This window comes from Bombina bombina, chromosome 5, assembly GCF_027579735.1.
Source record: "Bombina bombina isolate aBomBom1 chromosome 5, aBomBom1.pri, whole genome shotgun sequence".
NCBI classification, from domain to species: domain Eukaryota; kingdom Metazoa; phylum Chordata; class Amphibia; order Anura; family Bombinatoridae; genus Bombina; species Bombina bombina.
This window is the reverse complement of record NC_069503.1, coordinates 572,790,468-572,803,568: the sequence shown is the minus strand read 5'-3', so window position 1 is coordinate 572,803,568 and position 13,101 is coordinate 572,790,468. Positions and strand designations below refer to the sequence as shown.

The window sequence follows — 13,101 nt, the reverse complement described above, 5'->3', positions numbered from 1 at the left end:
CACCTCATGGCAAAGAACTCTCTGAGGATCTGAAAAAAATTGTTGCTCTACATAAAGATTACCTAGGCTATAAAAAAAGATTGCCAAGACCCTGAAACTGATCTGCAGTGGTTAGCAAGACCATAGAGCGGTTTCAAAGGAAAGGTTCCACTCAGAACAGGTCTCCCCATGGTCGACCAAAGAAGTTGCGTGCACATGCTCAGCATTATATCCAGAGGTTGTCTTTTGGAAATAGACATATGAGTGCTACCAGCATTGCTGCAGAGGTTGAAGGGGTGGGGGGTAAGCCTGCCAGTGCTCAGACCATATGCTGTACACTGCATCAAATTGGTCTGCTGTCGTCCCAGAAGGAAACCTCTTTAAAAGATGAAGCACAAGAAAGCCCACAAACAGTTTGCTGAAGACAAGCAGACTATGGACATGGATTACTGGTACCATGTCCTGTGGTCCTATTAGATCAAGATAAACGTATTTGGTTCAGATGGTGTCAAGCGTGTTGCAGCAACCAGGTGAGGAGTACAAAGACAAGTGTGTCTTGCCTAAAGTCAAGCATGGTGGTGGGAGTGTCATGGTCTGGGCTTTCATCAGTGCTGCCGGCACTGGGGAGCTACAGTTCATTGAGGGAACCATGAATGCCAACATGTACTGTGACATACTGAAGCAGAGCATGATCCTCTCCCTTCGGAGACTGGGCCGCAGGGCAGTATTCCAACACTATAATGACCCCAAACACACCTCCAAGACGACCTCTGCCTTGCTAAAGAAGCTGAGCGTAAAGGTGATGGACTGGCCAAGCATGTCTCCAGACCTAAACCCTATTGAGCATCTGTGGAGCATCCTCAAATGGAAGATCCACTAGCTCCGTGATGCCGTCATGGAGGAGTGGAAGAGGACTCCAGTGGCAACCTGTGAAGCTCTGGTGAACTCCATGCCCAAGAGGGTTAAGGCAGTGCTGGAAAATAATGGTGGCCACACAAAATATTGACACTTTGGGTCCAATTTGGTGTACTCACTTTTGTTGCCAACGGTTTAGACATTAATGGCTGTGTGTTGAGTTATTTTGAGGGGACAGCAAATTTACACTGTTATACAGGCTGTACACTCACTACTTTACATTGTAGCAAAGTGTCATTTCTTCAGTGTTGTCACATGAAAAGATATAATAAATATTTACAAAAATGTGAGGAGTGTACTCACTTTTGTAAGATACTGTATATACACATACACACACTCTCACACATGTAAAAACTCACACACACACATACGCACACATGTATAAACTCACACACACATATACACACAAACCTAAACACACACATATACACACACACACACGCAGACATATAAACACACTCACACATATGAGAATGTACACTATAATTGCATTGCTTCATTTACAATGCCAGCTCTATTTACCTAACCCTGAACCAAAAAACACAGCTAACCCACTCACCTAATGAATGCCTTATCCCATCCACAAAGCAGCACATGTCCTTCCTGCCTAGTCACGTACAGCACTTGCTGGCCTCTAATAGAAAAATCTATCAAAAAATACCAAAGGTTTAGGAAAGCTCCAGGGCACCATCACTGTCTGAGTGCTGATCACAAGCACTGTCTGTCAATGACAGCAGCAAGTCTGGCTCTGCTGTGGGGGGTTGGGGGGGAGACAAATTGCCCTGTAGCCCCCCCCCTGATTTGCCACTGTTGGCAGACCAGGTAAATATAATTAAAATGTTTTTCAGATGATAAAGCTTGTACTTGATTTTAAAAACAATCCACTTCTGCAAACAAAATTAAATTACATTATGTATGCAAATCCTTTGCCAAGCGATGCTTTACTGCTGATATAAAGCATGAATATAAAAATGACTATAATATGCATTAATGCAAAATATATCCTATAATCAATATTTTTGATGACTGATTTTTATTTCCATATAGTTCAAAGTCTACCTTTATATCCATATGTTCCCAGTTATCCTACAAGCTTTGGTAAGTTTTTCTCCTGTTAACATTGTAAAGTATGAATAATAACTAACTTCTATATCACACACATGTCACTAAAGAAAAAGAGCAATACAGCAAGGGTAATTTAAGGGAATCTGACTAAATATAGTGAGGCACAGTATACAGTGCCCTCATCAGCCTTTACCGCTTCACCAGTTGTTGTGATATTCTACATAATTCATTCTCTGTAGCTCTGTGAGCTTAAATGCGCCAACTACATGATGTAACATATGAACTAATAAATCTTGAGAAGATGAAATGTCTGGAGTCCTTTTCCTGATTTTTTCCCTTTTTCTTTTAAAGAAGGTAAATGACCTATAAAGCAGGCACGTTGTAGGAGATTAATGATTATGGGCTTTAATATTCAGTTGGTAAAAAATATTTCAGTTAGAATAAAATGTGCTCTAAGAGAGAAGGACAAGATGGAAGTGTATAATGGGTGGACCATTAAAAACTTCTTTAAATTACATACCTACAGAAAAAACAAAAATGTAAATTATATCCCAAAGTTTTAATTTTCCCATCCCTGTGGATGAAAAGAATAATTGGTGAAATGTATATTTTGCATTTGTACATTCACCTTAATGGCAAAAAAAAAGTCAACGCTAAACTTTTCATGTGTAAAAAATAGATACAATTTAGGGATAGATGATGATTGGAGCTCTTTTTATCACTCCGGCCTGTGCGTTAACTCTGCTAGAAGCTTTTTACGCGTGTCGGGTAGTGTGCATATTACAAGTGATTCCCAATGAGATCCAGCAACAAAATAATATTGGTGTGCACGCCAAAGGTTACTGCATACCTTGAAAAGTATCAAAGTCCAAGAAAAGGTAGCACCACCAATTAAGTCAGCATAGCTTCTATATTCTCTTATATCAGGAGTAGGTACAAAGTAACAAGACTACGTTTTGGGCTATTAACCCTTAGTCATGTCTATAGTGTAATACAGCACATCACCTGTGTAAAGGTATTTAAAGGGTCAGTAAACCTTAAAAATAATGTTATATAATTCTGCACATTGTGCAGAATGATATAACATTATATTAGCCAAACTTTGTAAATCATAATATTCCCTTTTTATTTTGTAAAAATACCGCTGTTTTACAGACCCGCTCTCTGTACTCTGCTGAGCGGGTCTGTTGTTTTTACTGAGCGCATCGGGCCAGCTGTATAGTCACAGCCCGGCCCGACCGCGCCATTAGACACAGTGCAGCTCGCTCCCGCTCTGTCTGACAGCAGGAGAGAGCTGCACTGTGTCTAATGGTGCGGTCGGGCCGGGCTGTGACTATACAGCTGGCCCGATGCGCTCAGTAAAAACAACAGACCCGCTCAGCAGAGTACAGAGAGCAGGTCTGTAAAACAGTGGTATTTTTACAAAATAAAAAGGGAATATTATGATTTACAAAGTTTGGCTAATATAATGTTATATAATTCTGCACTATGTGCAGAATTATATAACATTATTTTTAAGGTTTACTGTCCCTTTAAGGTGATGTGCTGCATTACACTACATACATGACTAAGGGTTACTAGCCCGAAACGTAGTCTTGTTACTTTGTACCTACTCCTGATACAAGAGAATAAAGAAGCTATGCTGACTTAATTGGTGGTGCTGCCTTTTCTAGGACTGTGCATATTACAAGTGAAATTAAAAAGTTAATCCGACGTGCGCAAAAAGCCTAAATTCAAATATTCTCCCATAGATTTCATTGAAGCTTGAAAAGTGGAAAATAATTAACTCTCATACTCTCGTGCTAAACCGATTTCATTTTCTCAAGTGTTCTAACCCTACATGAAATATTAATATTACACATTGCAATATCCTTCACATTGAAGAATATGTTCTATTTATTCATAAATACATATTTCTCTATATATCTTATGGTATTTTGGTACAATATTTATCTATATATATATATATATATATATATATATTTGTCTATATACTGTATGTATACATATGTATTTAAACACACATATATATATATATATATATATATAGTCCTCAATAAATAAAAGGCACTCACTGGTCTTTAGCACAATATCCAAAATCTTTAATCCATCTTGAAAGATATCAGATAACAAACATAACGTTTCGGTGTTATTTCAACACCTTTGTGAAATGTTGCCAAGTCTCAAAATCACAGAATAAACATATCCCCAGAAAGAATTCCTAACACCATATCTCAAACACCCACCTTATATACACCTTTTTAAAAAAGCCCGGTCGCCACATCGCATCGGCACTCGATGACGTCATCATGCTAAAGCGTGAGCATGACGCGTCATCGCGATTCGATTGGCTAAAGGTTACCATAGTAACCATATACACAAAGCTTGTGCAATAAGCCCGCAATCGCGTATGACATACCTGTAAATGTCAGTCAAAAGGGAAGGTGTTTTAACAAAATAAACTGGTAAGGCACAATAGTGCTCCCATATTGAAGGATCAACGAAACAATTCCTTCTAACAAAACACCACCTATATGTCAGACGTGAAGATGCGGACCTATCACAAATAATTAAAAACAAATAACATTTTGTTACATAAACTCTACGTTCCTATTGCAACTATATACAGACAAAATTCCCACAATTGATGTTTAACCAGTTGACTCTTAAGGATAACACCAATTACTCCATTATATACCATATTTAAATGTAACCCATTTCTTCATGCCTCTTGTTCTATGGATAGAAACCAGTGTGTACCCACTAGAATGAACATTCATGTAGGATCCTGGTATAGGCTGATGCATACTGGAGTGGTTAGATAGTGTAATGTACAATCAGTCTATGGGTTATTTGGTGTAGAATGGTCCAAAATCGAGGTAAGTATTGAGTCCCCTAGGTATTAGGGTATCAAGTGTGTAGATCCACTTTGTCTCTCTTTGGAGAAGCCGTTTTGCTCTATTACCTCCCCTGGATAGTGGCGGAATATGATCAATTACCATAGTTCTCATACTGGATACACTATGATTACATTGTGCAAAATGGCGTGCCACCGGCTGTTCCGAATCACCTGTTTTCAGGGCTTCCCGAATAGCACAACGATAATTCGCCATCCTATCTCTGAAGCTTGTAATTGTTTTCCCAATATATACCAGAGAACACGGGCAAATCAACAAGTATATAACATGTGTACTGGTACAAGTTAGTCGATGGCGGATGGTATAGCGTTGGTTAGTGTGAGGATGTTGAAACGTTTTGCCCCTCATCATGCTATTGCATGTCGTGCAATTTCCACACGTAAAGCATTTGCTTTGCTTGAGGATTTTAGCCAAGTTTCACTCTGATAACATCCAACTGGATCCGTTTTTACCAGTAGGTCCCACAGATTATCTGCCCGCCTGTGTACCATACGTGGTGGCTTGGTCCCCTGGAAAGGGAGTGTAGCATCCGTCTCTAAGATAGCCCAATGTTGGTGTACCGACTTTGTCAATTCTCGACTTATTGGAGTGTATGTGCTTACAAAGTTCAGCTGTGGTGTTAACTCTTTTTGCTCTTTTGGTACATTCTTCATAGTGCATTCCAGTAACCTCTCTCTGGTGTCACGGACCATCGCACCATCATAACCCCTTCTTATCAACTTCATCTCCATCTCATTCAATTGTTCCAACATAGTGGGTACATCACTGTTGTTGCGGATGACCCTAGTGAGCTGAGATGTAACTATACCCATTTTCTGATGTCTAGGGTGGAAACTACTAGCTTCCAACAATGAATTACGATCCGTTAACTTTGTATATAGTGATGTACCAAAGGTACAGCACTCCTCACCTTTAACTTTGAAGATATTAAGATCCAAAAAGTGAATTACTGTCTCACTATACTCAAGTTTAAATCTAATGGGACAGTCCATGGAGTTCAAACATGACACCCATTGCTTTAACTCATCCTCATTCCCTCCCCACACCAGGAACATGTCATCTATGTAACGTACATAGTACCTGATGTGGGGATGGGTAAATGGTTTCATGACTTGCTGCTCATACCATGCTATGTACAGATTAGCATATGAGGGTGCCATGTTTGAACCCATGGCTGTCCCAGAGATTTGCAAATAATAGTCTCTTTCAAATCTGAAGTAGTTTTTATCAAGGCACAGTGTTAACATCTCACATAAAAACTCAATAGTAGCAATAGTGAGTCTACAATTGCTACATCCGGTTTTAAAAAAACATCATCCTTTGAATCCCCTAATACTCACCACTCTATTAGGGGTTTCACAAGAATGGTATGCCACGATGTAAATAAATTTAAAACATGTACTGCTTATCCTAATGTGAGTGTTGAGGAGAGATTAGCAATTAAAACCCTGAGTAATGATAAGTCGATAGTCATCCGCCCGCGGATAAGGGGGGCTCTATAGTTATACAAGATTATACCCAATATAGAGCTGAAGCTTTGCTCCAACTCTCTGTTATTAATGTGTATCTAAAACTCAGGGGTAATCCAACCCTGACCTTTAAGAAAGCCATTGATCAACACATTCACATGGGTTTTGAATCAGTAATATTAACTGAACAGGAAGCAGATTTTCTAATGACTGAATATCCTAAAATTCCTGTGTTGTATTTGTTGCCAAAGGTGCACAAGACTCTTGAGGATCCCACTGGCAGACCTATCGTGTCTGCCAGGGATTCCTTATTATCCAGTCTAGCTATGTTTATTGACTTTCATTTGCAGCCCATAGTGAAAGATACAACTGCATACCTACAGGACTCAGCAAGTCTTATTAAAATTCTCAGGAGCTATGCAGGTCTACAAACTGATGATATCCTAGTCACCATGGACGTTGACAGTCTATACACCTCTATCCCTCATGGGGGAGGTGTGGCGGCTGTCAGGTCCATGGTGACAGATAACCCTCTGTATGAGGGACCGCCTATTGAGTTTTTATGTGAGATGTTAACACTGTGCCTTGATAAAAACTACTTCAGATTTGAAAGAGACTATTATTTGAAAATCTCTGCGACAGCCATGGGTTCAAACATGGCACCCTCATATGCTAATCTGTACATGGCATGGTATGAGCAGCAAGCCATGAAACCATTTACCCATCCCAACATCAGGTACTATGTACGTTACATAGATGACGTGTTCCTGGTGTGGGGAGGGAATGAGGATGAGTTAAAGCAATGAGTGTCATGTTTGAACTCCATGGACTGTCCCATTAGATTTAAACTTGAGTATAGTGAGACAGTAATTCCCTTTTTGGATCTTAATATCTTCAAAGTTAAAGGTGAGGAGTGCTGTACCTTTGGTACATCACTATATACAAAGTTAACGGATCGTAATTCATTGTTGGAAGCTAGTAGTTTCCACCCTAGACATCAGAAAATGGGTATAGTTACATTTCAGCTCACTAGGGTCATCCGCAACAACAGTGATGTACCCACTATGTTGGAACAATTGAATGAGATGGAGATGAAGTTGATAAGAAGGGGTTATGATGGTACGATGGTCCGTGACACCAGAGAGAGATTACTGGAATGCACTATGAAGAATGTACCAAAAGTGCAAAAAGAGTTAACACCACCGCTGAACTTTGTAAGCACATACACTCCAATAAGTCGAGAGCTGACAAAGTCGGTACACCAACATTGTGCTATCTTAGAGACAGATGCTACGCTCCCTTTCCAGGGGACCAAGCCACCATATATGGTACACAGGGGGGCAGATAATCTGCGGGACCTACTGGTAAAAACGGATCCAGTTGGATGTTATCAGAGTGAAACTTGGCTAAAATCCTCAAGCAAAGGATGCTTTACGTATGGAAATTGCACGACATGCAATAGCATGATGAGGGGCAAAACGTTTCAACATCCTCACACTAACCAACGCTATACCATCCGCCATCGACTAACTTGTACCAGTACACATGTTATATACTTGTTGATTTGCCCGTGTTCCCTGGTATATATTGGGAAAACAATTACAAGCTTCAGAGATAGGATGGTGAATCATCGTTGTGCCATTCGGGAAACCCTGAAAACAGGTGATTCGGAACAGCCGATGGCACGCCATTTTGCACAATGTAAACATAGTGTATCCAGTATGAGAACTATGGTAATCGATCGATCATATTCCGCCACTATCCAGGGGAGGTAATAGAGCAAAACGGCTTCTCCAAAGAGAGACAAAGTGGATCTACACACTTGATACCCTAATACCTAGGGGACTCAATACTTACCTCGATTTTGGACCATTCTACACCAAATAACCCATAGAATGATTGTACATTTACACTATCTGACCACTCCAGTATGCATCAGCCTATACCAGGATCCTACATGAATTTTCATTCTAGTGGGTACACATTGGTTTCTACCCAAGAGGCATGAAGAAATGGGTTAAATATATATATAATGTATATAATGGAGTAATTGGTGTCATCCTTAAGAATCAATTGGTTAAACATAAGTATAACATATGTAACAAAATGTTATTTGTTTTTAATTATTTGTGATAGCTCCGCATCTTCGCGTCTGACATATAGGTGGTGTTTTGTTAGAAGGAATGGTTTCGTTGATCCTTCAATATGGGAGCACTGTTGTGCCTTACCAGTTTATTTTGTTAAAACACCTTCCCTTTTGACTGACATTTACAGGTATGTCATACGCGATTGCCGGCTTATTGCACAAGCTTTGTGTATATGGTTACTACAGTAACCTTTAGCCAATTGAATCGCGATGATGCGTCACGCTCCCTTTTTAGCGTGATGATGTCATCGAGTGCCGATGTGATGTGGCGACCGGCCTTTTTTAAAAAGTTGTATATAAGGTGGGTGTTTGAGATATGTGTTAGGAATTCATCTGGGGATATGTTTATTCTGTGATTTTGAGACTTGGCAACATTTAACAAAGGTGTTGAAATAACACCGAAACGTTATGTTTGTTATCTGATATCTTTCAAGATGGATTAAAGATTTTGGATATTGTGCTAAAGACCAGTGAGTGCCTTTTATTTAAAGAGGACTGTTCACATCATTAAGAAGTGCACTCTGGTGGCTGTGGTTATATCGTAAGACTGTGCTTATCTCTTTTGGGAAGTTTTTATATATATATATATATATATATTTAGACATGTTAAAGAAGTCCTTTGTAGGCCTTTTGTTTTCTGGCACCTGAGACCTTATATCGTTGAGCCCTTATAACTTTCTGTGGAGAACAGTTAACCAGAGCTCTGAAGTCACGCTATCCTGATGCTAGTTAAATTCAAATTACGCTTGAGTGAACACGTTTACTTTTAACTCAGAAGCGCCCAAAGAGCCTCGATAAACACACCACTCGTAATCTAGCTCTTAATTAGACAATTACTTCATTATATAATTTTATTGTGACATTTAATTAAAAAAAATTATTTGTAAATTCTGCAAATATTGAATTGTATAAAATCATCTTTGAAGTTTAAATGACAATCTGGAGAATAGTATCCTGTGGATGATTTTTTGTTAAAAAAGCCCATTTTAACTTGATGTAATTTGCAAAGTGTTGCAAAACAATACACATAGATTATACAGCTTCAGCATACTGTTCCCTAAAATGTCCCTTTAATATGTGCATCTGTTATAAAATGTCATTGTTTCATAATATTTATAATATTTGCAGTTGATTCTGACCCTCACTTCATTATTCGAGTGCCAAAGAAGAATGACTCTCTCTGCTTTAATATCCAAGGGAAGGAAGGCATGGTGTTCAGTCTTGTAAATGACCCAACACTAGGTAAGATAAATCTTAATAGAACCAAAATTGCAGGGTTTTTTAGATTAATTTAGTTTGTGGTAGGTAAAAGAATGCTTAAAAGACATCACTGCATTCATATACAGAACGAGTAAAGCAGATAAATAGATAGATCTCCTGCAAACTACCGCCCCATATCACTGCTTCCACTAGCTTCAAAAGTCCTGGAAAAACTAGTTTTCGATCACTTAACCCACTTCTTGTCCTCCAATTCATTGCTTGACCCCTTGCAATCTCATTTCCGTCCCCAAAAGTCAACTGAGACTGCCCTCACCAAGGTTACTAACGATCTTCTTTCTGCTAAAAACAATGGCCACTACTTAATACTTTTCTTACTTGACCTGTTTGCTGCCTTTGACACCGTTGACCATCCCCTTCTCCTACGTACTCTCAGTTCCCTTGGGCTCTCTGACACTGCCCTCTCCTGGATCCACTCTTATCTCTCTAATAGGTCCTTTTTTTGTCTCCTTTGCTGGTGACTCCTCCTCTCCATTGCCTCTGTCTGGTGGAGTACCTCAAGGCTCTGTTCTGGGTCCTCTACTCTTATTTATTTATACTTCCTCACTGGGTAAACTTAGTAGCTATGGCTTCAGCAATCACCTCTATGCTGACAATACTCAGATCTACCTATCCACACCTGCACTCTCTCCTTCTGTCCTTTCTCACATCAGTGTCTGCTTATCTGGCATTCCTTCTTGGATGGCCTCTCACCACCTAAAAATCAACATGTCCAAGACTGAGCTCCTTCTAATCCCCCTCTAATTCTACCCCGGTTTCTAACTTTTCAATCACTGTTGGTGACACCGCTATCTCCCCATCACCCCAAGTCCGCTGGCTAGGAGTTACACTTGACTCCAATCTGTCCTTCATACCCCACATCCAATTGCTATCTTTATCCTGTTGCAACCACCTATGCAATATCTCCAAAATTCATCTGTTGCTGAGTCCTGAAACTACTAAACAGCTAATCCACTCCCTGGTAATTTCCCGACTTGACTACTGTAATAGCCTACTAACAGGCCTCCCTCTCTCCTGCCTTTCCCCGCTTCAATCCATCCTAAATGCCTCTGCTAGGCTAATCCACCTCTCCCGACGCTCTGTATCTGCTGCACCTCTCTGTGAGTCCCTTCACTGGCTCCCCATTCACAGCAGAATTAAATTCAAAATTCTCACCCTGACCTACAAAGCCCTTACCAATGCAGCCCCCCACCTGTCCTCACTCATCAACAAATATACTCCAGCCCGCCCCATAAGATCCAACAATGGCCTGCTCCTTGCATCTTCTACCATCACCTCCTCCCATGCTAGACTACAGGACTTCTCTTGTGCGGGACCAACCATCTGGAACGCACTTCCTCAAGCTGTCAGAGTTTCCCCTAACCTTTCCTCCTTTAAACACTCTCTAAAGACCTTTTTGTTCAGGGAAGCCTATCTCCAAATTAGTAACAAATGAATTCCACTTGCCTAATAGCTGCCCTCATCTAACTCTACACTAACATCATTCTCACCTTTGCAGTCCCCACCTCCTGTTTCTCACCCTCCTACCCATCTAGATTGTAAGTTCCCATGGGAGCAGTGCCCTCAATTCCCCCTGTATTTGTTTGTTAAACTTTGTCTGGTGTCTTTTATATTGTATTGTACTGTACTTTTATCTTTGTACCCATGGACAGCGCTGTGGAATCTGTTGGCTCTTTATAAATAAAGAATCATAATAAAAATAGATAGATTATAGAAGATATTGACAGGCAAATAGGTAAAGAAAAACATAAATACCAAAATAAATAGAAATAAATGCATTTAAAGGGACATTAAACCAAAAAAAAAATCTTTCATTATTCAGATAGAGAATACATTTTAAAAAGTTTCCAATTTACTTCTATTATCACATTTTTTTTCATTCTCATGTTATTCTTTGTTGAAGAGATACCTAGGTAGGTAGCGCGCACATGCCTGAAGCACTACATGACACGAAATAGTGCTAACTGTTGCAAAACTGCTGCTATATAGTGCTGCATGTGCACACTCTTGAGCTTACATTTCTGCTTTTCAAATAAGGATAACAAGAAAACGAAGAAAATATCATAATATAAGTAAATTTGAAAGTTGTATAAAATGTTATGTTCTATCTAAATCATTATGTCCCTTTAACTAATAAACAGTATGTAATGGTGACAAACTATTAATTTCCATTGAAAATTATGCATTAACATATCTGACATGTAGGCAATGGTCTAAAGCTCTCCACTCAGATGAGATGAGCTAGTGATTCACCAGAACAGCAATATCTCTCACAAGATTATAGAAAGGCACATTTGGCTATAGTTCTCTAAGGGTCATTCTCTGCATTTCTGGATGTGAAAGAGAGACATAACCAGTACAATAAAGCACTGTGTGACATGAGAGGTTTCTTACATTTAAACTTTATGCTTTGTATTTTATATTAGTATATATCAGATGTATTCCTTTATGTCTTATTACATTTAAGCTTTGCACTTTTTACTTTTTGTTTTTAAAGCATATACATTCTGAACTTACTTTTTGTTTTTAAAGCATATACATTCTGAATATAGCAGTGTATGTAAGATTGTGATTTTACAAATTCTGATTATGCTTTGGAAGTTTATGCGTAACTTTAACAAATTAGGATCCTATGTTGTACATTTCTGTATATATTTTACAAATGGCATACCACCTTGTATTTGTTCAAATAAAAATGACAGTTTCTGAAAAGTTGTAGGGCTGAACAGGGGAGTTCGCAGGGTGTGTCTGATCTTATAATTCTCATGACATTTTCTAAGTGGATTTATCTTTCCAGCTGAATGCAGGTGAAGTTTGCTCGAAATACACAATTCTCTTATTTGACTGACAGAAAAGTAATGTATAATAAACTAGAGGCAAATGCAATTTAAATTGTAGTGAAAACCTTTTTTTTCAATTTGTATTTGCTACATACTGAGATGTATCACTGAGACTTATCACAAGATCCCATGTTAAAGGGACAGTCAACACTAAAATTGTTATTGTTTAAAAAGTTAGGTAACGCCTTTACTACCCATTCCCCAGCTTTGCACAACCAACATTGTTATATTAATATACCTTATAACATCTAAATGTCTGCCTGTTTCTAAGTCACTGTAGACAGCCTCTTAATCACATGCTTTTTTATTTGTTTTTTACAACAGGAGACTGCTAGCTCATGGGGCCCATATAGATAACACTGTGCTCACACCTGTATGTTCTGCACAACACAGCTAAAATGCTCAATAGAATGCTAAAAGTCAATAGATAAATAAAAAGTAATGTGATCAGAGGGCTGTCAAAAGAGGCTTAGATACAAGGTAATCACAGA

The 13,101-nt window shown here is 39.0% G+C and overlaps 1 protein-coding gene across 1 annotated transcript in view; it reads left to right on the top strand.

Annotated features, from left to right (window-relative positions):
• The window catches only part of LOC128660591 (inter-alpha-trypsin inhibitor heavy chain H3), a 372,698-nt gene that overhangs the window by 294,470 nt on the left and 65,127 nt on the right, over positions 1 to 13,101 (top strand). The window contains exons 16-17 of the mRNA XM_053714518.1: positions 1,942 to 1,992; positions 9,621 to 9,734. Of these exons, the coding sequence (XP_053570493.1) occupies positions 1,942 to 1,992; positions 9,621 to 9,734 (165 nt within the window). The remainder of the gene's footprint in view (positions 1 to 1,941; positions 1,993 to 9,620; positions 9,735 to 13,101) is intronic.